The sequence below is a fragment of the Ranitomeya imitator genome, chromosome 8, assembly GCF_032444005.1.
Source record: "Ranitomeya imitator isolate aRanImi1 chromosome 8, aRanImi1.pri, whole genome shotgun sequence".
In the NCBI taxonomy this organism is placed as follows: Eukaryota; Metazoa; Chordata; class Amphibia; order Anura; family Dendrobatidae; genus Ranitomeya; species Ranitomeya imitator.
Window position 1 is genome coordinate 76,873,424 of NC_091289.1, and position 24,548 is coordinate 76,897,971.

The 24,548-nt window shown below is 51.2% G+C and overlaps 1 protein-coding gene and 4 non-coding genes across 8 annotated transcripts in view; 1 reads left to right on the plus strand and 4 right to left on the minus strand.

Moving 5' to 3' along the window:
• Positions 1-1,862: 1,862 nt before the first annotated feature.
• On the minus strand, positions 1,863-2,012 carry LOC138648526 (U12 minor spliceosomal RNA). The gene has a single exon (XR_011315139.1). It is a non-coding gene; the product is annotated as a U12 minor spliceosomal RNA (small nuclear RNA).
• A 328-nt stretch (positions 2,013-2,340) lies between these two features.
• The window catches only part of POLDIP3 (DNA polymerase delta interacting protein 3), a 102,783-nt gene continuing 80,575 nt past the window's right edge, over positions 2,341-24,548 (plus strand). For 3 of the 4 annotated variants that reach the window (XM_069737100.1, XM_069737101.1, XM_069737103.1), the window contains exon 1: positions 14,729-14,884. In XM_069737100.1, the coding sequence (XP_069593201.1) occupies positions 14,811-14,884 (74 nt within the window). In that variant the 5' untranslated portion in view covers positions 14,729-14,810. Of the gene's footprint in view, positions 2,430-14,728; positions 14,885-24,548 lie in introns of those variants that run through there. The other variant, XM_069737102.1, reaches the window with a different exon arrangement.
• Positions 5,915-6,064, minus strand: LOC138648524 (U12 minor spliceosomal RNA). Its single transcript, XR_011315137.1, has one exon. It is a non-coding gene; the product is annotated as a U12 minor spliceosomal RNA (small nuclear RNA).
• Positions 10,013-10,162, minus strand: LOC138648527 (U12 minor spliceosomal RNA). The gene has a single exon (XR_011315140.1). It is a non-coding gene; the product is annotated as a U12 minor spliceosomal RNA (small nuclear RNA).
• LOC138648525 (U12 minor spliceosomal RNA) lies at positions 14,318-14,467 on the minus strand. Its single transcript, XR_011315138.1, has one exon. It is a non-coding gene; the product is annotated as a U12 minor spliceosomal RNA (small nuclear RNA).

Sequence of the window (24,548 nt, forward strand, 5' to 3'; positions counted from 1 at the left end):
TCTGCAGCCCCCTATCATTTCATCATCTGCAGCCCCCTATCATTTCATCATCTGCAGCCCCCTATCATTTCACCATATGCAGTACCCCCTCAAACACACTTCATCATCTGCAGTCTCACTCTCCCCCACCTCACCCATTTAAAAAAACAAAAATGTTTTTTATACTTACCTCAGTTGTTCCCGGGCTGGCTAGTGTTGTCAGCAGTGAAGCAGCAGCTAGAATGTATGTGCTGCTGAGAGGACCTGACATTAGCCCATACATTCTAGCACATTCACTACTGAGACAGCTAGAATGTATGGGCTGTAGTCAGGACCTGCAGGGAGCACATACATTCTAGCTACAGCCGAGCAGGAGCTGCGCAGCCGACAAGATGAGACGGCCGTGCACAGCTCCAAGAAGGCTCCCGGGCCCCAGCGCCGACGTGTGCGCCGCAGTGCACAGTATTTTAGTGCACGATGGGGCCCGATCAGTAGAAGCACAACAGTGGGGACCCTCTGTGTACTGCTGCTGACCGGGCCCCATACAGCAGTAAGGGCTGTAATGCCCTGATGGCGGCCCTGCACATATGTCTCTGCTGCAGGACTGACTGGTCATAACTTTCACACCACGTCCAATGTCGCCCCTTGGTACATACAGGCATCCAGCCATGTTTCTCCCGAGCGGCGTTTGGTCGGTGGCGCTTGTCCCCCTTCCCGCTCTCACATCCCTTGCCCAACCCAATGGGAAGGCCCCTAATAGCCCCGGACAGCCCTGTGTGTGGCACTTGTGATTGGCTAAGCGTTTTGGGACACGGAGGTGTGGTCTGTTATAGAAGACGCACCATTTCTTACCGATTTAAAAAATTTACCACGGGGGGCGCCATTTTGCAGTTTGCCTCAAGCAGCAGAGAGGCTAGGGTCACCCCTGACCGTGACTGAAAGCCAAACTCTGCCTGGAGAAATAAAGCTCATTTATCAGAATGCTGTTAGCCTGCAGATTAACCCCGTTTTCTCATGTGACTAGGTCAGTGCCTCTTTCTGGTGAGTGGAGCGTATGATACAGATCAACAGAAGAGCTGGCCGCCTGTCACTCCATTCATTTTCCACAGGCTCCGAGAACAACATAAGTGGAACTCAGCTGCAGAGGGAATCACTGGAGGCAGCGGTCTGTCACACAGGCACTAAGGCTAGGTTCACATCGCGTTAGGGCAATCCGTTTAGCGCATATGCTAGCGGATTGGGCTAACGCAATGTCCCAAAAGGGATCGCATTTGGCGATCCCACTAGCACAGATACCCGATCTGTGCTAGCGAGGAATGGACCTCGGACGCTGCAATCAGCATCCGCGGTCCATCCGAAACTAATGGGACATCGCTAGCGCATGCCACAAATGGCATACGCTAGAGATCCGTTAGCACATTGCAGTCAATGGGTGCGCTAACGGATCCGTTACATAGCGACAATTGAGCCATGTGACGGAGTCCGCTAGCGGACACCTATTGACGCAATGTGAATCTAGCCTTAGGCTAGGGTCACATTGCGTTATGTGACCGCGTTTAACGGACTACGTTACACTGCGGCATAACGTGGTGTAACATAGTCCGTTAACGCCGCCATTGCCTGTAATGGCGAACGCATTGCTAGCGCACGCCCACATTAGGCGTGCGCTAGCAATGTGCCGTAATTTGAGTGACGGACCGTGAACGCTACTAATGCGATCCCTTTTGGCACATTCCGCAGCACTATGCGCTAAACGGACTGCCCTAACGCAATGTGACCATAGCCTTACACAAGCTGGTGACAGGACATCACTAGCATTGCATTGCGCCTCAGTCATCATTAGGAACATTAGATCTTTTCTATTTTTCACCTTATGGAAGGATCGGGCAGATCACTGCACCTGGAGATCCCACAAAGTAGGCAGATCCTCCACGGGGCGACCTGTGCCCGCACAAAAATTCTTCTCACATGAGTAGTGAGGAACCAGGCGTCACCCCGGCTCATTATTTTCCTTACTCATTAGTTTAAGGCATGCCTGTGCTCGGCGCTTCCTGCGGACACACGGCGCCAGCACCTCCTCTACCTCACGGAGACGCTGTACCGGTCTGAGGATGAGGCCGGCCGTGAGGCCTCCGCAGCGCTCCGTCTGCCTGTTAGGCTGAAAATCTGCAGCATAACATCATACTCCTCACATATATTATTATATAAAGTAAAAGCGGTATATGCAAATTATATGTCCTGTAGAAATGCATCATGGTATTAAACAAGCAAGTTGGCGGCCTAGCGTGGTGACGTAATTCCGTGGCGTTGCACTGTCTTCTTTCCTGCACAGTTGCTGCTGGGACTAGTGGGAAGGTGCAGATCTGTAGCAGAAATATGGCGGACGTGTCGTTGGATGAGGTGATCAGGAAAAGGGGCATGGCAACTGCGGGAATGGGAACATACAGCAGGTGAGCCAGTGCCGAGCCCGGGGTCTTACGTGTGGTAAATGCTGAGTGGCTCCGGTGGTGACTTTTTGGCCCTTGTGTGTAGCGCTAGGACACGGACAGTACCGCACAGCTCTCTGCCTGGACTAGGCCGGGGCGCGGGAGACCAGTAATACGGAGAAACATGGAGCTGCCCTGCTAATGCCAGCACCGGCCGCGGGAGCCTGCCCTGTGTGCCGCTGGTCAGGGGGAGCCTGCCCCGTGTGCCGCTGGTCGGGAGGGGGGGGAGGGCACCTGCCCCGTGTGCCGCTGGTCATCTGCAGCCCCCTATCATTCATCATGTGCAGTACCCCCTCAAACACACTTCATCATCTGCAGCCCCCTATCATTCATCATGTGCAGTAACCCATCAAACACACTTCATCATCTGCAGCCCCCTATTATTTCATCATGTGCAGTACTCCCTCAAACACACTTCATCATCTGCAGCCCCCTATCATTTCATCATGTGCAGTACCCCCTCAAACACACTTCATCATCTGCAGCCCCCTATCATTTCATCATCTGTAGCCCCCTATTATTTCATCATGTGCAGTACCCCCTCAAACACACTTCATCATCTGCAGCCCCCTATCATTTCATCATCTGCAGCCCCCTATCATTTCATCATGTGCAGTACCCCTCAAACACACTTCATCATCTGCAGCCCCCTATCATTTCATCATCTGCAGCCCCCTATTATTTCATCATGTGCAGTACCCCCTCAAACACACTTCATCATCTGCAGCCCCCTATCATTTCATCATCTGCAGCCCCCTATTATTTCATCATGTGCAGTACCCCCTCAAACACACTTCATCATCTGCAGCCCCCTATCATTTCATCATCTGCAGCCCCCTATTATTTCATCATGTGCAGTACCCCCTCAAACACACTTCATTATCTGCAGCCCCCTATCATTTCATCATCTGCAGCCCCCTATCATTTCATCATGTGCAGTACCCCCTCAAACACACTTCATCATCTGCAGCCCCCTATCATTTCATCATGTGCAGTGCCCCCTCAAACACACTTCATCATCTGCAGCCCCCTATCATTTCATCATTTGCAGCCCCCTATCATTTCATCATCTGCAGCCCCCTATCATTTCATCATGTGCAGTACCCCCTCAAACACACTTCATTATCTGCAGCCCCCTATCATTTCATCATGCGCAGTGCCCCCTCAAACACACTTCATTATCTGCAGCCCCCTATCATTTCATCATCTGCAGCCCCCTATCATTTCATCATGTGCAGTACCCCCTCAAACACACTTCATTATCTGCAGCCCCCTATCATTTCATCATCTGCAGCCCCCTATCATTTCATCATGTGCAGTACCCCCTCAAACACACTTCATCATCTGCAGCCCCCTATCATTTCATCATGTGCAGTGCCCCCTCAAACACACTTCATCATCTGCAGCCCCCTATCATTTCATCATTTGCAGCCCCCTATCATTTCATCATCTGCAGCCCCCTATCATTTCATCATGTGCAGTACCCCCTCAAACACACTTCATTATCTGCAGCCCCCTATCATTTCATCATGCGCAGTGCCCCCTCAAACACACTTCATCATCTGCAGCCCCCTATCATTTCATCATCTGCAGCCCCCTATCATTTCATCATCTGCAGCCCCCTATCATTTCACCATATGCAGTACCCCCTCAAACACACATCATCATCTGCAGTCTCACTCCCCCCCACCTCACCCATTTAAAAAAACAAAAATGTTTTTATACTTACCTCAGTTGTTCCTGGGCTGGCTGGTGTTGTCAGCAGTGAAGCAGCAGCTAGAATGTATGAGCTGCTGAGAGGACCTGACAGGAGCCCCTACATTCTAGCACATTCACTACTGAGACAGCTAGAATGTATGGGCTGTAGTCAGGACCCGCAGGGAGCACATACATTCTAGCTACAGCCGAGCAGGAGCTGCGCAGCCGACAAGATGAGACGGCCGTGCACAGCTCCAAGAAGGCTCCCGGGCCCCAGCGCCGACGTGTGCGCCGCAGTGCAGAGTATTTTAGTGCACGATGGGGCCCGATCAGTAGAAGCACAACAGTGGGGCCCCGAATCTGCGGGCCCCTCTGTGTACTGCTGCTGACCGGGCCCCATACAGCAGTAAGGGCTGTAATGCCCTGATGGCGGCCCTGCACATATGTCTCTGCTGCAGGACTGACTGGTCATAACTTTCACACCACGTCCAATGTCGCCCCTTGGTACATACAGGCATCCAGCCATGTTTCTCCCGAGCGGCGTTTGGTCGGTGGCGCTCGTCCCCCTTCCCGCTCTCACATCCCTCACCCAACCCAATGGGAAGGCCCCTATTAGCGCCGGACAACCCTGTGTGTGGCACTTGTGATTGGCTAAGCGTTTTGGGACACGGAGGTGTGGTCTGTTATAGAAGACGCACCATTTCTTACCGGTTTAAAAAATTTACTACGGGGGGCGCCATTTTGCAGTTTGCCTCAAGCAGCAGAGAGGCTAGGTTCACCCCTGACCGTGACTGAAAGCCAAACTCTGCCTGGAGAAATAAAGCTCATTTATCAGAATGCTGTTAGCCTGCAGATTAACCCCGTTTTCTCATGTGACTAGGTCAGTGCCTCTTTCTGGTGAGCGGAGCGTATGATACAGATCAACAGAAGAGCTGGCCGCCTGTCACTCCATTCATTTTCCACAGGCTCCGAGAACAACATAAGTGGAACTCAGCTGCAGAGGGAATCACTGGAGGCAGCGGTCTGTCACACAGGCACTAAGGCTAGGTTCACATCGCGTTAGGGCAATCCGTTTAGCGCATATGCTAGTGGATTGTGCTAATGCAATGTCCCAAACGGGATCGCATTTGGCGATCCCGCTAGCGCAGATACCCGATCTATTCTAGCGAGGAATGGACCTCGGACGCTGCAATCAGCATCCGCGGTCCATCCGAAACTAATGGGACATCGCTAGCGCATGCCAAAAATGGCATACGTTAGCGATGCGTTAGCACATTGCAGTCAATGGGTGCGCTAACGGATCCGTTACATAGCGACAATTGCGCCATGTGACGGAGTCCGCTAGCGGACACCCATTCACGCAATGTGAATCTAGCCTTAGGCTAGGGTGACATTGCGTTATGTGACCGCGTTTAACGGACTACGTTACACCGCGGCATAACGTGGTGTAACATAGTCCGTTAACGCGACCATTGCCTGTAATGGGAACGCATCGCTAGCGCACGCCCACATTAGGCGTGCGCTAGCGATTTGCCGTCATTTGAGTGATGGACCGCGAACGCTGCTAATGCGATCCCTTTTGGCACATTGCGTTGGCGCAGTCCGCAGCGCTATGCGCTAAACGGACTGCACTAACGCAATGTGACCCTAGCCTTACACAAGCTGGTGACAGGACATCACTAGCATTGCATTGCGCCTCAGTCATCATTAGGAACGTTAGATCTTTTCTATTTTTCACCTTATGGAAGGATCGGGCAGATCACTGCACCTGGAGGTCCCACAAAGTAGGCAGATCCTCCACGGGGCGACCTGTGCCCGCACAAAAATTCTTCTCACATGAGTAGTGAGGAACCAGGCGTCACCCCGGCTCATTATTTTCCTTACTCATTAGTTTAAGGCATGCCTGTGCTCGGCGCTTCCTGCGGACACACGGCACCAGCACCTCCTCTACCTCACGGAGACGCTGTACCGGTCTGAGGATGAGGCCGGCCGTGAGGCCTCCGCAGCGCTCCATCTGCCTGTTAGGCTGATAATCCGCAGTATAACATCATTCTCCTGACATATATTATTATATAAAGTAAAAGCGGTATATGCAAATTATATGTCCCGTAGAAATGCATCATGGTAGTAAACAAGCACGTTGGCGGCCTAGCGTGGTGGCGTAATTCCGTGGCGTTGCACCGTCTTCTTTCCTGCACAGTTGCTGCTGGGACTAGTGGGAAGGTGCAGATCTGTAGCAGAAATATGGCGGACGTGTCGTTGGATGAGGTGATCAGGAAAAGGGGCATGGCGACTGCGGGAATGGGAACATACAGCATGTGAGCCAGTGCCGAGCCCGGGGTCTTACGTGTGGTAAATGCTGAGTGGCTCAGGTGGTGACTTTTTGGCCCTTGTGTGTAGCGCTAGGACACGGACAGTACCGCACAGCTCTCTGCCTGGACTAGGCCGGGACGCGGGAGGCCAGTAATACGGAGAAACATGGAGCTGCCCTGCTAATGTCAGCACCGGCCGCGGGAGCCTGCCCTGTGTGCCGCTGGTCGGGGGGAGCCTGGCCCGTGTGCCGCTGGTCGGGGAGAGCCTGCCCCGTGTGCCGCTGGTCGGGGGGAGCCTGGCCCGTGTGCTGCTGGTCGGGGGGGGGGGACCTGCCCCGTGTGCCGCTGGTCATCTGCAGCCCCCTATCATTCATCATGTGCAGTACCCCCTCAAACACACTTCATCATCTGCAGCCCCCTATCATTCATCATGTGCAGTAACCCCTCAAACACATTTCATCATCTGCAGCCCCCTATCATTTCATCATCTGCAGCCCCCTATTATTTCATCATGTGCAGTACCCCCTCAAACAGACTTCATCATCTGCAGCCCCCTATCATTTCATCATCTGCAGTACCCACTCAAACACACTTCATCATCTGCAGCCCCCTATCATTTCATCATCTGCAGCCCCCTATCATTTCATCATGTGCAGTACCCCCTCAAACACACTTCATCATCTGCAGCCCCCTATCATTTCATCATGTGCAGTGCCCCCTCAAACACACTTCATCATCTGCAGCCCCCTATCATTTCATCATGTGCAGTACCCCCTCAAACACACTTCATCATCTGCAGCCCCCTATCATTTCATCATCTGCAGCCCCCTATCATTTCATCATCTGCAGCCCCCTATCATTTCATCATCTGCAGTACCCCCTCAAACACACTTCATTATCTGAAGCCCCCTATCATTTCATCATCTGCAGCCCCCTATCATTTCATCATGTGCAGTACCCCCTCAAACACACTTCATCATCTGCAGCCCCCTATCATTTCATCATGTGCAGTACCCCCTCAAACACACTTCATCATCTGCAGCCCCCTATCATTTCATCATGTGCAGTGCCCCCTCAAACACACTTCATTATCTGCAGCCACCCAATCATTTCATCATCTGCAGCCCCCTATCATTTCATCATCTGCAGCCCCCTATCATTTCATCATGTGCAGTACCCCCTCAAACACACTTCATTATCTGCAGCCCCCTATCATTTCATCATGTGCAGTACCCCCTCAAACACACTTCATTATCTGCAGCCCCCTATCATTTCATCATGCGCAGTGCCCCCTCAAACACACTTCATCATCTGCAGCCCCCTATCATTTCATTATCTGCAGCCCCCTATCATTTCATCATGTGCAGTACCCCCTCAAACACACTTCATTATCTGCAGCCCCCTATCATTTCATCATCTGCAGCCCCCTATCATTTCATTATCTGCAGCCCCCTATCATTCATCATGTGCAGTACCCCCTCAAACACACTTCATTATCTGCAGCCCCCTATCATTCATCATGTGCAGTACCCCCTCAAACACACTTCATTATCTGCAGCCCCCTATCATTTCATCATGCGCAGTGCCCCCTCAAACACACTTCATTATCTGCAGCCCCCTATCATTTCATCATGCGCAGTGCCCCCTCAAACACACTTCATCATCTGCAGCCCCCTATCATTTCATCATCTGCAGCCCCCTATCATTTCATCATCTGCAGCCCCCTATCATTTCACCATATGCAGTACCCCCTCAAACACACATCATCATCTGCAGTCTCACTCTCCCCCACCTCACCCATTTAAAAAAACAAAAATGTTTTTTATACTTACCTCAGTTGTTCCCGGGCTGGCTGGTGTTGTCAGCAGTGAAGCAGCAGCTAGAATGTATGAGCTGCTGAGAGGACCTGACATTAGCCCATACATTCTAGCACATTCACTACTGAGACAGCTAGAATGTATGGGCTGTAGTCAGGACCTGCAGGGAGCACATACATTCTAGCTACAGCCGAGCAGGAGCTGCGCAGCCGACAAGATGAGACGGCCGTGAACAGCTCCAAGAAGGCTCCCGGGCCCCAGCGCCGACGTGTGCGCCGCAGTGCACAGTATTTTAGTGCACGATGGGGCCCGATCAGTAGAAGCACAACAGTGGGGACCCTCTGTGTACTGCTGCTGACCGGGCCCCATACAGCAGTAAGGGCTGTAATGCCCTGATGGCGGCCCTGCACATATGTCTCTGCTGCAGGACTGACTGGTCATAACTTCCACACCACGTCCAATGTCGCCCCTTGGTACATACAGGCATCCAGCCATGTTTCTCCCGAGCGGCGTTTGGTCGGTGGCGCTTGTCCCCCTTCCCGCTCTCACATCCCTTGCCCAACCCAATGGGAAGGCCCCTATTAGCGCCGGACAACCCTGTGTGTGGCACTTGTGATTGGCTAAGCGTTTTGGGACACGGAGGTGTGGTCTGTTATAGAAGACGCACCATTTTTTACTGATTTAAAAAATTTACTACGGGGGGCGCCATTTTGCAGTTTGCCTCAAGCAGCAGAGAGGCTAGGGTCACCCCTGACCGTGACTGAAAGCCAAACTCTGCCTGGAGAAATAAAGCTCATTTATCAGAATGCTGTTAGCCTGCAGATTAACCCCGTTTTCTCATGTGACTAGGTCAGTGCCTCTTTCTGGTGAGCGGAGCGTATGATACAGATCAACAGAAGAGCTGGCCGCCTGTCACTCCATTCATTTTCCACAGGCTCCGAGAACAACATAAGTGGAACTCAGCTGCAGAGGGAATCACTGGAGGCAGCGGTCTGTCACACAGGCACTAAGGCTAGGTTCACATCGCGTTAGGGCAATCCGTTTAGCGCATATGCTAGTGGATTGTGCTAATGCAATGTCCCAAACGGGATCGCATTTGGCGATCCCGCTAGCGCAGATACCCGATCTATTCTAGCGAGGAATGGACCTCGGACGCTGCAATCAGCATCCGCGGTCCATCCGAAACTAATGGGACATCGCTAGCGCATGCCAAAAATGGCATACGTTAGCGATGCGTTAGCACATTGCAGTCAATGGGTGCGCTAACGGATCCGTTACATAGCGACAATTGCGCCATGTGACGGAGTCCGCTAGCGGACACCCATTCACGCAATGTGAATCTAGCCTTAGGCTAGGGTGACATTGCGTTATGTGACCGCGTTTAACGGACTACGTTACACTGCGGCATAACGTGGTGTAACATAGTCCGTTAACGCGACCATTGCCTGTAATGGGAACGCATCGCTAGCGCACGCCCACATTAGGCGTGCGCTAGCGATGTGCCGTCATTTGAGTGATGGACCGCGAACGCTGCTAATGCGATCCCTTTTGGCACATTGCGTTGGCGCAGTCCGCAGCGCTATGCGCTAAACGGACTGCACTAACGCAATGTGACCCTAGCCTTACACAAGCTGGTGACAGGACATCACTAGCATTGCATTGCGCCTCAGTCATCATTAGGAACGTTAGATCTTTTCTATTTTTCACCTTATGGAAGGATCGGGCAGATCACTGCACCTGGAGGTCCCACAAAGTAGGCAGATCCTCCACGGGGCGACCTGTGCCCACACAAAAATTCTTCTCACATGAGTAGTGAGGAACCAGGCGTCACCCCGGCTCATTATTTTCCTTACTCATTAGTTTAAGGCATGCCTGTGCTCGGCGCTTCCTGCGGACACACGGCACCAGCACCTCCTCTACCTCACGGAGACGCTGTACCGGTCTGAGGATGAGGCCGGCCGTGAGGCCTCCGCAGCGCTCCATCTGCCTGTTAGGCTGATAATCCGCAGTATAACATCATTCTCCTGACATATATTATTATATAAAGTAAAAGCGGTATATGCAAATTATATGTCCCGTAGAAATGCATCATGGTAGTAAACAAGCACGTTGGCGGCCTAGCGTGGTGGCGTAATTCCGTGGCGTTGCACCGTCTTCTTTCCTGCACAGTTGCTGCTGGGACTAGTGGGAAGGTGCAGATCTGTAGCAGAAATATGGCGGACGTGTCGTTGGATGAGGTGATCAGGAAAAGGGGCATGGCGACTGCGGGAATGGGAACATACAGCAGGTGAGCCAGTGCCGAGCCCGGGGTCTTACGTGTGGTAAATGCTGAGTGGCTCAGGTGGTGACTTTTTGGCCCTTGTGTGTAGCGCTAGGACACGGACAGTACCGCACAGCTCTCTGCCTGGACTAGGCCGGGACGCGGGAGGCCAGTAATACGGAGAAACATGGAGCTGCCCTGCTAATGTCAGCACCGGCCGCGGGAGCCTGCCCTGTGTGCCGCTGGTCGGGGGGAGCCTGGCCCGTGTGCCGCTGGTCGGGGAGAGCCTGCCCCGTGTGCCGCTGGTCGGGGGGAGCCTGGCCCGTGTGCTGCTGGTCGGGGAGAGCCTGCCCCGTGTGCCGCTGGTTGGGGGGAGCCTGGCCCGTGTGCCGCTGGTCGGGGAGAGCCTGCCCCGTGTGCCGCTGGTCGGGGGGAGCCTGCCCCGTGTGCCGCTGGTCGGGGGGAGCCTGGCCCGTGTGCCGCTGGTCGGGGGGAGCCTGCCCCGTGTGCCGCTGGTCGGGGGGGGGGGGGACCTGCCCCGTGTGCCGCTGGTCATCTGCAGCCCCCTATCATTCATCATGTGCAGTACCCCCTCAAACACACTTCATCATCTGCAGCCCCCTATCATTCATCATGTGCAGTAACCCCTCAAACACATTTCATCATCTGCAGCCCCCTATCATTTCATCATCTGCAGCCCCCTATTATTTCATCATGTGCAGTACCCCCTCAAACACACTTCATCATCTGCAGCCCCCTATCATTTCATCATCTGCAGTACCCACTCAAACACACTTCATCATCTGCAGCCCCCTATCATTTCATCATCTGCAGCCCCCTATCATTTCATCATGTGCAGTACCCCCTCAAACACACTTCATCATCTGCAGCCCCCTATCATTTCATCATCTGCAGCCCCCTATCATTTCATCATGTGCAGTACCCCCTCAAACACACTTCATCATTTGCAGCCCCCTATCATTTCATCATGTGCAGTACCCCCTCAAACACACTTCATCATCTGCAGCCCCCTATCATTTCATCATGTGCAGTGCCCCCTCAAACACACTTCATTATCTGCAGCCACCCAATCATTTCATCATCTGCAGCCCCCTATCATTTCATCATCTGCAGCCCCCTATCATTTCATCATCTGCAGCCCCCTATCATTTCATCATGTGCAGTACCCCCTCAAACACACTTCATTATCTGCAGCCCCCTATCATTTCATCATGTGCAGTACCCCCTCAAACACACTTCATTATCTGCAGCCCCCTATCATTTCATCATGTGCAGTACCCCCTCAAACACACTTCATTATCTGCAGCCCCTTATCATTTCATCATGCGCAGTGCCCCCTCAAACACACGTCATCATCTGCAGCCCCCTATCATTTCATTATCTGCAGCCCCCTATCATTTCATCATGTGCAGTACCCCCTCAAACACACTTCATCATCTGCAGCCCCCTATCATTTCATCATGTGCAGTGCCCCCTCAAACACACTTCATTATCTGCAGCCACCCAATCATTTCATCATCTGCAGCCCCCTATCATTTCATCATCTGCAGCCCCCTATCATTTCATCATGTGCAGTACCCCCTCAAACACACTTCATTATCTGCAGCCCCCTATCATTTCATCATGTGCAGTGCCCCCTCAAACACACTTCATCATCTGCAGCCCCCTATCATTTCATCATCTGCAGCCCCCTATTATTTCATTATCTGCAGCCCCCTATCATTTCATTATCTGCAGCCCCCTATCATTCATCATGTGCAGTACCCCCTCAAACACACTTCATTATCTGCAGCCCCCTATCATTTCATCATGCGCAGTGCCCCCTCAAACACACTTCATTAGCTGAAGCCCCCTATCATTTCATTATCTGCAGCCCCCTATCATTCATCATGTGCAGTGCCCCCTCAAACACACTTCATCATCTGCAGCCCCCTATCATTTCATCATCTGCAGCCCCCTATCATTTCACCATATGCAGTACCCCCTCAAACACACATCATCATCTGCAGTCTCACTCTCCCCCACCTCACCCATTTAAAAAAACAAAAATGTTTTCATACTTACCTCAGTTGTTCCCGGGCTGGCTGGTGTTGTCAGCAGTGAAGCAGCAGCTAGAATGTATGAGCTGCTGAGAGGACCTGACATTAGCCCATACATTCTAGCACATTCACTACTGAGACAGCTAGAATGTATGGGCTGTAGTCAGGACCTGCAGGGAGCACATACATTCTAGCTACAGCCGAGCAGGAGCTGCGCAGCCGACAAGATGAGACGGCCGTGAACAGCTCCAAGAAGGCTCCCGGGCCCCAGCGCCGACGTGTGCGCCGCAGTGCACAGTATTTTAGTGCACGATGGGGCCCGATCAGTAGAAGCACAACAGTGGGGACCCTCTGTGTACTGCTGCTGACCGGGCCCCATACAGCAGTAAGGGCTGTAATGCCCTGATGGCGGCCCTGCACATATGTCTCTGCTGCAGGACTGACTGGTCATAACTTTCACACCACGTCCAATGTCGCCCCTTGGTACATACAGGCATCCAGCCATGTTTCTCCCGAGCGGCGTTTGGTCGGTGGCGCTTGTCCCCCTTCCCGCTCTCACATCCCTCACCCAACCCAATGGGAAGGCCCCTATTAGCGCCGGACAACCCTGTGTGTGGCACTTGTGATTGGCTAAGCGTTTTGGGACACGGAGGTGTGGTCTGTTATAGAAGACGCACCATTTTTTACTGATTTAAAAAATTTACTACGGGGGGCGCCATTTTGCAGTTTGCCTCAAGCAGCAGAGAGGCTAGGTTCACCCCTGACCGTGACTGAAAGCCAAACTCTGCCTGGAGAAATAAAGCTCATTTATCAGAATGCTGTTAGCCTGCAGATTAACCCCGTTTTCTCATGTGACTAGGTCAGTGCCTCTTTCTGGTGAGTGGAGCGTATGATACAGATCAACAGAAGAGCTGGCCGCCTGTCACTCCATTCATTTTCCACAGGCTCCGAGAACAACATAAGTGGAACTCAGCTGCAGAGGGAATCACTGGAGGCAGCGGTCTGTCACACAGGCACTAAGGCTAGGTTCACATCGCGTTAGGGCAATCCGTTTAGCGCATATGCTAGCGGATTGGGCTAACGCAATGTCCCAAAAGGGATCGCATTTGGCGATCCCGCTAGCGCAGATACCCGATCTATTCTAGCGAGGAATGGACCTCGGACGCTGCAATCAGCATCCGCGGTCCATCCGAAAGTAATGGGACATCGCTAGCGCATGCCACAAATGGCATACGCTAGAGATCCGTTAGCACATTGCAGTCAATGGGTGCGCTAACGGATCCGTTACATAGCGACAATTGAGCCATGTGACGGAGTCCGCTAGCGGACACCCATTCACACAATGTGAATCTAGCCTTAGGCTAGGGTCACATTGCGTTATGTGACCGCGTTTAACGGACTACGTTACACTGCGGCATAACGTGGTGTAACATAGTCCGTTAACGCCGCCATTGCCTGTAATGGCGAACGCATCGCTAGCGAATGTGCCGTAATTTGAGTGCCGGACCGCGAACGCTGCTAATGCGATCCCTTTTGGCACATTGCGTTGGCGCAGTCCGCAGCACTATGCGCTAAACGGACTGCCCTAACACAATGTGACCCGAGCCTTACACAAGCTGGTGACAGGACATCACTAGCATTGCATTGCGCCTCAGTCATCATTAGGAACGTTAGATCTTTTCTATTTTTCACCTTATGGAAGGATCGGGCAGATCACTGCACCTGGAGGTCCCACAAAGTAGGCAGATCCTCCACGGGGCGACCTGTGCCCGCACAAAAATTCTTCTCACATGAGTAGTGAGGAACCAGGCGTCACCCCGGCTCATTATTTTCCTTACTCATTAGTTTAAGGCATGCCTGTGCTCGGCGCTTCCTGCGGACACACGGCACCAGCACCTCCTCTACCTCACGGAGACGCTGTACCGGTGTGAGGATGAGGCCGGCCGTGAGGCCTCCGCAGCGCTCCGTCTGCCTGTTAGGCTGAAAATCTGCAGTATAACATCATTCTCCTGACATATATTATTATATAAAGTAAAAGCGCTATATGCAAATTATATGTCCTGTAGAAATGCATCATGGTAGTAAACAAGCACGTTGGCGGCCTAGCGTGGTGACGTAATTCCGTGGCGTTTCACTGTCTTCTTTCCTGCACAGTTGCTGCTGGGACTAGTGGGAAGGTGCAGATCTGTAGCAGAAATATGGCGGACGTGTCGTTGGATGAGGTGATCAGGAAAAGGGGCATGGCGACTGCGGGAATGGGAACATACAGCAGGTGAGCCAGTGCCGAGCCCGGGGTCTTACGTGTGGTAAATGCTGAGTGGCTCAGGTGGTGACTTTTTGGCCCTTGTGTGTAGCGCTAGGACACGGACAGTACCGCACAGCTCTCTGCCTGGACTAGGCCGGGGCGCGGGAGGCCAGTAATACGGAGAAACATGGAGCTGCCCTGCTAATGTCAGCACCGGACCCGTGTGCCGCTGGTCGGGGGGAGCCTGGCCCGTGTGCCGCTGGTCGGGGGGAGCCTGGCCCGTGTGCCGCTGGTCGGGGGGACCCTGCCCCGTGTGCCGCTGGTCGGGGAGAGCCTGCCCCGTGTGCCGCTGGTCGGGGAGAGCCTGCCCCGTGTGCCGCTGGTCGGGGGGACCCTGCCCCGTGTGCCGCTGGTCGGGGGGACCCTGCCCCGTGTGCCGCTGGTCGGGGGGAGCCTGCCCCGTGTGCCGCTGGTCGGGGGGACCCTGCCCCGTGTGCCGCTGGTCGGGGGGAGCCTGCCCCGTGTGCCGCTGGTCGGGGAGAGCCTGCCCCGTGTGCCGCTGGTCGGGGGGAGCCTGCCCCGTGTGCCGCTGGTCGGGGGTGGCCTGCCCCGTGTGCCGCTGGTTTGTAATGGGGGGAGCCTGCCCCGTGTGCCGCTGGTTTGTAATGGGGGGAGCCTGCCCCGTGTGCCGCTGGTCGGGGGGAGCCTGCCCCGTGTGCCGCTGGTCGGGGAGAGCCTGCCCCGTGTGCCGCTGGTCGGGGGGAGCCTGCCCCGTGTGCCGCTGGTCGGGGGTGGCCTGCCCCGTGTGCCGCTGGTTCGTAATGGGGGGAGCCTGCCCCGTGTGCCGCTGGTTCGTAATGGGGGGAGCCTGCCCCGTGGGCCTCTGATTCGTAATGGGGGGGAGCCTGGCCCGTGTGCCGCTGGTCGGGGGGAGCCTGGCCCGTGTGCCGCTAGTTCGTAATGGGGGGAGCCTGCCCCGTGTGCCTCTGGTTTGTAATGGGGGGAGCCTGCCCCGTGTGCCGCTGGTCGGGGGGAGCCTGCCCCGTGTGCCGCTGGTTTGTAATGGGGGGAGCCTGTCCCGTGGGCCTCTGGTTTGTAATGGGGGGAGCCTGCCCCGTGGGCCTCTGGTTTGTAATGGGGGGAGCCTGCCCCGTGTGCCGCTGGTCGGGGGGAGCCTGCCCCGTGTGCCGCTGGTTTGTAATGGGGGGAGCCTGTCCCGTGGGCCTCTGGTTTGTAATGGGGGGAGCCTGCCCCGTGTGCCGCTGGTCGGGGGGGGGACCTGCCCCGTGGGCCTCTGGTCTGTAATGGGGGGAGCCTGCCCCGTGTGCCGCTGGTTTGTAATGGGGGGAGCCTGCCCCGTGTGCCGCTGGTTTGTAATGGGGAGAGCCTGCCCCGTGGGCCTCTGGTCTGGAATGGGGGGAGCCTGCCCCGTGTGCCGCTGGTCGGGGGAGAGCCTGCCCCGTGTGCCGCTGGTTTGTAATGGGGGGAGCCTGCCCCGTGTGCCGCTGGTTTGTAATGGGGGGAGCCTGCCCCGTGTGCCGCTGGTTTGTAATGGGGGGAGCCTGCCCCGTGTGCCGCTGGTTTGTAATGGGGGGAGCCTGCCCCGTGTGCCGCTGGTTTGTAATGGGGGGAGCCTGCCCCGTGTGCCGCTGGTTTGTAATGGGGGGAGCCTGCCCCGTGTGCCGCTGGTTCGTAATGGGGGGAGCCTGCCCCGTGTGCCGCTGGTTCGTAATGGGGGGAGCCTGCCCCGTGGGCCTCTGGTTCGTAATGGGGGGGAGCCTGCCCCGTGTGCCGCTGGTCGGGGGGAGCCTGCCCCGTGGGCCTCTGGTTTGTAATGGGGGGAGCCTGCCCCGTGGGCCTCTGGTTTGTAATGGGGGGAGCCTGCCCCGTGGGCCTCTGGTTTGTAATGGGGGGAGCCTGGCCCGTGTGCCGCTGGTCGGGGGGAGCCTGCCCCGTGGGCCTCTGGTTTGTAATGGGGGGAGCCTGGCCCGTGTGCCGCTGGTCGGGGGGAGCCTGGCCCGTGGGCCTCTGGTTTGTAATGGGGGGGAGCCTGCCCCGTGGGCCTCTGGTTTGTAATGGGGGGAGCCTGGCCCGTGTGCCGCTGGTCGGGGGGAGCCTGCCCCGTGGGCCTCTGGTTTGTAATGGGGGGGAGCCTGCCCCGTGGGCCTCTGGTTTGTAATGGGGGGAGCCTGGCCCGTGTGCCGCTGGTCGGGGGGAGCCTGCCCTCTGATCCTGTGCTCTTGAAATGTACAAATCTGACAGATTGTACATAGATTGTATAAGGGACACATGGGAGAATACATGAACGAGGAGTCATACTCGCCTGCTCTTGTCAGCCAGACTAATGTGCAGTGATCATTGGTGGAGAGGAAAGATGGCTAAAACCGTGAACGTGAAGCTTGTGGCATGTCCGTGTTGGTGTGAAGGGTCATGGAGGTCTTATTGGTCTGATCCTCAGCAGCGGCCCTAGAAGCAGGAGTGATAGGTTCCCAGTACAAGAGCGTTGGAAACAGATACGTATAGACTTCTATAGTGAGGTGAAGTCTTTGTCTGTTCTTTTCTATGGCTGTGGTAATAAATTAGGTACAGAAGCTCAGTGCAGAATGTGCTGTAAATGTTTTCATAATTTGGGAAATTTATGAAATGTCCTATAAATATCTGTTCTGTTCCTGATCTGGGCTTTTACTTGAGATGTTCCTGTACTGCACTTTATGTACGGTACATGCTCAGTAGTGAGGCCGGGCTGTTGTATCTGAGTCGGAAGTCGGGGAAACTAAGAAGTCGAAGATTTGGCTTACTGACTCCACAACTCTGATCTGAATACTCTAAATGAGATGAATATGTTGCTCACGGTTTTCGGGGGTTCAGAATTCAATTTTCTGGATGTTAAGATTTTAGTCCAGGATGGTAAAATTGGTAACCAAGGCATTCCAAAAACCTACCTCCACAAATTCACTTCTTCATTACATTGGTGCACACCCCACTCATTCATAAACTCCGTTACTATACAGTCAATTCCTCCATTTGAGGAAAATTAATAAATCTGACAGGCAGTTTGAGAAGCAAGCTGCCAATTTAAAGAATAGATAATCAATTAGGGGATACCCAGATTCGATGTTAAATGAGGCACTTCATAGAGCTATCAAATTCCAACAGAACTATTGAAATAATCAAAGATCAGACCGTGAAGAAACAAAGATTATTTTCAACTTTAAATCTGGTCCTATGGACAAAGCTATACGAACTGTAATTGCAAAAAATTGGCATGTCTTGGACAAAGATCTGGGGGATATCTATCTATCTATCTATCTATCTATCTATTATCTATCTATCTATAACCACGCTGTTTACACATAGATCAACCAGTGAATAAAAAGCATAAGGAGCTTAGAGCCCAAACATAGAGTACACTGAATTGACTGAGAGGTCACATGTCCTATTTATTATAAAATACAACATTTTATTTGACCCACAATAAAAAATAGGTTCAAGTATTAACCTATCAAAATTGTAAAAATAAACAGGCGGGCAACCATACAACCATGAGGAAATAGTAAAGGCAGTATTAACCCCTTCCCGACCTCCGCCGTACTATTATTGCGAAGGTCGGGTTCCCTGCTTTCATGTGGGCTCCGGCGCTGAGCCCACCTCAAAGCCGGGACATGTCAGCTGTTTTGAATAGCTGACATGTGCCCGCAATAGCGGCGGGTGAAATCGCGATTCACCTGCCGCTATTAACTAGTTCAATGCTGCTGTCAAACCCTGACAGGGGCATTTAACCGGCGCTTCCGGGCCGTGCGGCCGGAATTGATCGCATCGCCGACCCCCCGTCACATGATCGAGGGGTCAGCGATGCGTCAGGATAGTAACCATAGAGGTCCTTGAGACCTCTATGGTTACTGATGCCGGCCTGCTGTGAGCGCCCTCCTGTCAGCGTTCATAGCAAGCCTGCAATTCAGCTACATAGCAGCAATCTGATGATCGCTGCTATGTAGCTGAGTCGATTGAGTTGTTCCAGCTTCTAGCCTCCCATGGAGGCTATTGAAGCATGGCAAAAGTAAAAAAATATATATACCGTATATACTCGAGTATAAGCCGACCCGAGTATAAGCCGACCCCCCTAATTTTGCCACAAAAAACTGGGAAAACTTATTGACTCGAGTATAAGCCTAGGGTGGAAATGCAGCATTTACCGGTGAATTTCAAAAATAAAAATAGATCATTATTTCCCCATAGCTGTGCCATATAGTGCTCTGCACCGTTCATATTTCCCCATAGGTGTGAACCATATAGTGCTCTGCACCGTTCATTGTGCCCCCTAGCTGTGCCATATACGGTGCTCTGCACCGTTCACTGTGCCCCATAGCTGTGCTGTGCCATATACGGTGCTCTGCACCGTTCACTGTGCCCCATACATAGCTGTGCTGTGCCATATACGGTGCTCTGCACCGTTCACTGTGCCCCATAGCTGTGCTGTGCCATATACGGTGCTCTGCACCGTTCACTGTGCCCCATAGATGCTCCACATAAATCTCTGCCGCCGCCGCTGCCGCAATAAAGAAAAAAAAACACATACTCACCTCCCTTGATTGCAGCTCCCGGCGTCTCGTTCCGGCGCCTCCATCTTCCCGGCGTCTCTGCTCTGACTGATCAGGCAGAGGGCGCCGCGCACACTATATGCGTCATCGCGCCCTCTGCCTGAACAGTCAGAGAGCAGAGACGCCGGGAAGATGGAGGCGCCGGCCGGGAAGATGGATCGGCGCCCGGCGGCTGGAACGAGGACAGGTGAATATAACATACTCACCTAGTCCTGGCGATCCTCGCGCTGTCCCCTCCTGTCTTCGGTGCCGCAGCTTCTTTCTCTATCAGCGGTCACCGGCACCGCTGATTAGAGAAATGAATAAGCGGCTCCGCCCCTATGGGAGGTGGAGCCGCTTATTCATTTCTGTAATGAGCGGTCCCACGTGACCGCTGAAGAGAGGAAGAAACTGCAGCGCCGAAGCCCGTGGGACGGCAGGGACAGCGCGAGGATCGCTGGGACTAGGTAAGTATACCCCAGCGCCCTCAGCCCCTCACCTGCCGACCCCACCGCTACCGTGACTCGAGTATAAGCCGAGGGGGGCACTTTCAGCCCAAAAATCTCGGCTTATACTCGAGTATATACGGTATGTATATATATATATATATATATATATATATATATATATATATATATATATATATATATATATATATATATATATATATATATATATATATATATATAAAATATAAAAGTTTAAATCACCCCCCATTCAAAATAAAACAATAAAAAAAAATTCAAACCTACACAAATTTGGTATCGCCGCATTCAGAATCGCCTGCTCTATCAATAAAGGAAAAGTATTAACCTGATCGCTAAACAGCGTAGCGAGAAAAAAATTGAAGACGCCAGAATTACGTTTTTTTTGTTGCCGTGACATTGCATTAAAATGTAATAACGGGCGATCAAAAGAACGTATCTGCACCATAATGGTATCAGTCAGCTCGGCACGTAAAAAATAAGCCCTCACCTGACCCAAGATCATGAAAATTGGAGACGCTACGGCTATTGGAAAATTGCGCAAATTGTTTTGTTTTGTTTTTTTTAGCAAAGTTTGGAATTTTTTTTTACTACTTGGATTAAACGTAACCTAGACATGTTTGGTGTCAATGAACTCGTACTGACCTGGAGAATCATAATGGCAGGTCAGTTTTAGCATTTAGGGAACATAGCAAAAAAGCCAAACAAAAAACCAGTGTGGGATTGCCCTTTTTGTGCAATTTCACCGCACTTGGAATTTTTTTCCCGTTTTCTAGTACACGACATGCTAAAACCAATGATGTAGTTGAAAAGTGCAACTTGTCCCGCAAAAAACAAGCCCTCACATAGCCATATTGACGGAAAAATAAAAAAGTTATGGCTCTGGGAAGGAGGGGAGCGAAAAACGAGAACGCAAAAACGGAAAGGGGCAAGGTCGTGAAGGGGTTAAGGTATCAGTGGGGGAATTGCTTCCATGTAAGTATAGTATCTAAATGCACAGATTAATATCATAGCAAAATATTCCCCATATGAAATAGATGGGGGGAAGAAATGAATGATCCTCCATTCAGGCATCATTGAATGTAGATGAGGAATTAATTCAAAATGTCAAAGGGTGAATTTATAATGTAAATCCCATAACCGTTCGCTGTATATAAGCATCACCCCTAATACATATAGTAGTCTGTATAGCTGTGCATTATGTTACTGTGAGCAGGGGTGGTGCCAAGTGTGTACGTCTGAAAAAGGGGCACAAAAAGATACGGATGGCAATTAAGTAAGCAATAACAAAAGTTCTCTCACCCATATGTTAGGTGCCTGTGCGCACACCGAGGCCATATCTTGTTGTGCCTTTTTTATGCAGCTATGATCTGTGAAAGTCGTTGTCCTTACGATACCCCCAACCCCATCATTGTAAGTTTCCCTCAATAAAGGAGATTCTTTGGACACGGAGTGCCACCCTTTCATCCCTACCTTTGCATTCCTAAAGAAGTTGTCCATTCAGGGTGTTGTTCCTGTACGCTTTGCAGCTGCTGTCAGTTCCTTAGGTTTCTATCGAAGTATGTCAGGTTATGGTGTTATCCAGGTTGCCATTATTTGCTGGATGTCAAACCCCCAGTGATTTGAATGAATCTTAACCCCTTTACCCCCAAGGGTGGTTTGCACGTTAATGACCGGGCCAATTTTTACAATTCTGACCACTGTCCCTTTATGAGGTTATAACTCTGGAACGCTTCAACGGATCCCAGTGAATCTGACATTGTTTTCTCGTGACATATTGTACTTCATGACAATGGTAAAAATTCTTTGATAGTACCTGTGTTTATTTGTGAAACAAACGGAAATTTGGCGAAAATTATGAAAATTTCGCAATTTTCCAACTTTGAATTTTTATGCAATTAAATCACAGAGATATGTCACACAAAATACTTAATAAGTAACATTTCCCACATGTCTACTTTACATCAGCACAATTTTGGAACCAAAATTTTTTTTTGTTAGGGAGTTATAAGGGTGAAAAGTTGACCAGCAATTTCTCATTTCTACAACACCATTTTTTTTTAGGGACCACATCTCATTTGAAGTCATTTTGAGGGGTCTATATGATAGAAAATACCCAAGTGTGACACCATTCTAAAAACTACACCCCTCAAGGTGCTTAAAACCACATTCAAGAAGTTTTTTAACCCTTCTGGTGCTTCACAGGAATTTTTTGAATGTTTAAATAAAAATGAACATTTAACTTTTTTTCACAAAAAATTTAATTCAGCTCCAATTTGTTTTATTTTACCAAGGGTAACAGGAGAAAATGGACCGCAATCATTGTTGTACAATTTGTCCTGAGTACGCCAATACCCCACATGTGGGGGTAAACCACTGTTTGGGCGCATGGCACAGCTCGGAAGCGAAGGAGCGCCATTTGACTTTTCAATGCAAAATTGACTGGAATTGAGATGGGACGCCATGTTTCGTTTGGAGAGCCCCTGATGTGCCTAAACATTGAAACCCCCCACAAGTGACACCATTTTGGAAAGTAGACCCCCTAAGGAACTTATCTAGAGGTGTGGTGAGCTCTTTCACCCACCAAGTGCTTCACAGAAGTTTATAATGCAGAAACGTAAAAATAAAAAATCATATTTTTTCACAAAAATTATCTTTTCGCCCCCAATTTTTTATTTTTCCAAGGGTAAGAGAAGAAATTGGACCCCAATAGTTGTTGTACAATTTGTCCTGAGTAAGCTGATATCCCATATGTGGGGGTAAACCACTGTTTGGGCAGATGGGAGAGCTCGGAAGGGAAGGAGCGCCGTTTGACTTTTCAATGCAAAATTGACAGGAATTGAGATGGGATGCCATGTTGCGTTTGGAAAGCCACTGATGTGCCTAAACATTGAAACCCCCCACAAGTGACACCATTTTGGAAAGTAGACCCCCTAAGGAACTTATCTAGATGTGTGGTGAGCGCTTTGACCCACCAAGGGCTTCACAGAGGTTTATAATGGAGAGCCGTAAAAATAAAACAAAAATTTTTTCCCACAAATTATTTTTTAGCCCCCAGTTTTGTATTTTCCCGAGGGTAACAGGAGAAATTGGACCCAAAAATGTGTTGTCCAATTTGTCCTGAGTGCGCTGATACCCCATATGTGGGGGGAAACCACTGTTTGGGCGCATGGGAGGGCTCGGAAGGGAAGGAGTGCCATTTGAATGCAGACTTAGATGGAATGGTCTGCAGGCGTCACATTGCGTTTGCAGAGCCCCTAATGTACCTAAACAGTAGAAACCCCCCACAAGTGACCCCATATTGGAAACTAGACCCCCCCGGGAACTTATCTAGATGTGTTGTGAGAACTTTGAACCCCAAGTGTTTCACTACAGTTTATAACGCAGAGCCGTAAAAATAAAAAATCTTTTTTTTCCCACAAAAATTATTTTTTAGCCCCCAGTTTTGTATTTTCCCAAGGGTAACAGGAGAAATTGGACCCCAACAGTTGTTGTCCTATTTGTCCTGAGTACGCTGATACCCCATATGTTGGGGTAAACCCCTGTTTGGGCACACGGGTGAGCTCGGAAGGAAAGAAGCACTGTTTTACTTTTTCAACGCAGAATTGGCTGGAATTGAGATCGGACGCCATGTCGCTTTTGGAGAGCCCCTGATGTGCCTAAACAGTGGAAACCCCCCAATTATAACTGAAACCCTAATCCAAACACTCCCCTAACCCTAATTCCAACGGTAACCCTAACCACACCTCTAACCCTGACACACCCCTAACCCTAATCCCAACCCTATTCCCAACTGTAAATGTAATCTAAACCCTAACTGTAACTTTAGCCCCAACCCTAACTGTAGCCCTAACCCTAGCCCTAACCCTAGCCCCAACCCTAGCCCTAGCCCTAACCATAGCCCTAACCCTAGCCCCAACCCTAACCCTAGCCCTAGCCCTAGCCCTAACCCTAGCCCTAGCCCTAACCCTAGCCCTAACCCTAGCCCTAACCCTAGCCCTAATGGGAAAATGGAAATAAATACATTTTTTTATTTTTCCCTAACTAAGGGGGTGATGAAGGGGGGTTTGATTTACTTTTATAGCGGGTTTTTTAGCGGATTTTTATGATTGGCAGCCGTCACACACTGAAAGACGCTTTTTATTGCAAAAAATATTTTTTGCGTTACCACATTTTGAGAGCTATAATTTTTCCATATTTTGGTCCACACAGTCATGTGAGGTCTTGGTTTTTGCGCGACGAGTTGACGTTTTTATTGGTAACATTTTCGGGCACGTGACATTTTTTGATCGCTTTTTATTCCGATTTTTGTGAGACAGAATGACCAAAAACCAGCTATTCATGAATTTCTTTTGGGGGAGGCGTTTATACCGTTCCGCGTTTGGTAAAATTGATAAAGCAGTTTTATTCTTCGGGTCAGTACGATTACAGCGACATCTCATTTATATCATTTTTTTATGTTTTGGCGCTTTTATACGATAAAAACTATTTTATAGAAAAAACAATTATTTTGGCATCGCTTTATTCTCAGGACTATAACTTTTTCATTTTTTTGCTGATGATGCTGTATGGTGGCTCGTTTTTTGCGGGACAAGATGACGCTTTCAGCCGTACCATGGTTATTTATAT